The sequence below is a fragment of the Phalacrocorax aristotelis genome, chromosome 2 (genome assembly GCF_949628215.1).
Source record: "Phalacrocorax aristotelis chromosome 2, bGulAri2.1, whole genome shotgun sequence".
Taxonomy (NCBI): Eukaryota; Metazoa; Chordata; class Aves; order Suliformes; family Phalacrocoracidae; genus Phalacrocorax; species Phalacrocorax aristotelis.
In genome coordinates this window covers 167,496,564-167,498,082 of record NC_134277.1, presented here as the reverse complement: position 1 = coordinate 167,498,082, position 1,519 = coordinate 167,496,564, and the positions used below count along the sequence as shown (strand labels likewise).

At 58.1% G+C, this 1,519-nt stretch overlaps 1 protein-coding gene across 1 annotated transcript; it reads right to left on the bottom strand.

Annotated features, from left to right (window-relative positions):
• Nucleotides 1–386: 386 nt before the first annotated feature.
• On the bottom strand, nucleotides 387–707 carry LOC142054042 (feather keratin-like). Its single transcript, XM_075086240.1, has one exon. It carries the CDS (start codon nucleotides 693–695, stop codon nucleotides 387–389), a length of 309 nt encoding a protein of 102 aa, XP_074942341.1. The 5' UTR covers nucleotides 696–707.
• Nucleotides 708–1,519: the final 812 nt, after the last annotated feature.

The following is a 1,519-nucleotide window of genomic DNA, read 5'->3' as shown; positions in this document are numbered from 1 at the left end:
TTTATTGTTGGAAAAAAAGAGAGTGAAGAGGCAGGAGCACCGAGTGGAAGGGAAGCAGTCTGAAGTGCAGGTAATGTAACCATCAGCCGTAGTGCCGTGTGTGAGAGACATTTTGCCAGAGAAGCAAGATTTTCGAGCCTTGCACACCGGAGGTCCCCAGTGGTCCTTATCTTGTGAGCAAGTGATTGCATCGGTGAGTACAGGAGATAACAGAAGGGGCGATGCAAAAAAGGGAGTAGGACAAGACGAGGAGGTGTGTGGGTCATGTAGTCAGGCAGGCTGGGTTGGCCCCTTCCCTGCTTCCTTGCTTGGTGCCTTGAGAGGAAGAGCTGTGGAGGGCAGGTCCACGTGGCAGCAAGAGCCTGGAGGTGCCACGTGAGGGGCCCTTAGCAGGGGTAGCAGCCCCTTATGCCACCGTAGCAGCCCAGGCCTCCAAAGCCATAGCCGTAGCCGAAGCGGCCGGAGGAGACGGGCACTCCCTGGGAGCCGAGGATGTTGCCCACGGCAGCCGATGAGGAGGATCCAACAGCAGTGTTCTGTGGGAAGGAGCTGAGGATGGGTCCTGGCAGGGTGACCTGCACGGTGGAGGGCTGGATGACGACGTGGGAGTCCTCGCACTGCCTGACACAGGGCTCGTTGCAGCTGTTAGCCAGCGGGGTGGGTCCGCAGGGGCGGCAGAGGTCGTAGCAGGCCATGTGTGTGGTGTGGAGGGTCCTTGGAAGAGAGGGTGTTGTGAAAGCGTGGGGGCGTGGGGTTGCGAGGGGCAATGTTGCAGGAATGGGAGGGAGCGTGGAGTTGTGTTGTGTGTCTGTGGGGAGCGTGGCGGTGGGGAGGCATCAGGGCTGCTGAGTTGGGGGCAGAGCATGCTGGAAGAGCCGGATGAAGTGGGTCAGGAGAAGGAGGGGAAGGGGGTTCAGACTCACCTTGTTGACGATGGAGGAGATGGTGTGAGGAGCGTGTGTGAGGGAGAGAGGTGCTGGGCCGGCTTTTATGCTGGTCCCTGAGGGGCGGGACAGACTTTGTGCATGACGGTGTTTTGCAGCAAGTGGCTGTTACATGCCAGAGGCTGGGAGGTAATGAGGTGGGGTGTGGATTCCTTCCCGCAACGCTCCCTTTTCCTTTCCTCTCCTCCTGAGGACGTGTCCTCTTGACCCTGGCGGCAGCTTTTAAGCGAGAGTTAGTATTTGGTAGGAGTCGAATGGAAGGTGCTTGTCATCGCATTTGGAAGACATGACCAAAGCGTGGCGGAGGTTGGGTGTCATCAGTGAGGTCAAGTGATGGCACTTGTGTGATGTGGTTTGTGGGTGCGTTGTGAAGATGGGGCACCATTTCCTCACCGCCGTGGAAGGCTGGTCTGTTCTTTGAGGCGTGCCAGGCATGAGGTGCTGCCCCTTCCATGGCACTTGGTCTCTGCTGGCTATGATACCATGTCGCTAAGGCAGTCTTTAGGCGTGGCCTTACCCGTTGGGTTTGCTCTGTGAGTGTCTTGGTGGCCCTTCTGCTTGTGAGGTTGTAGCCA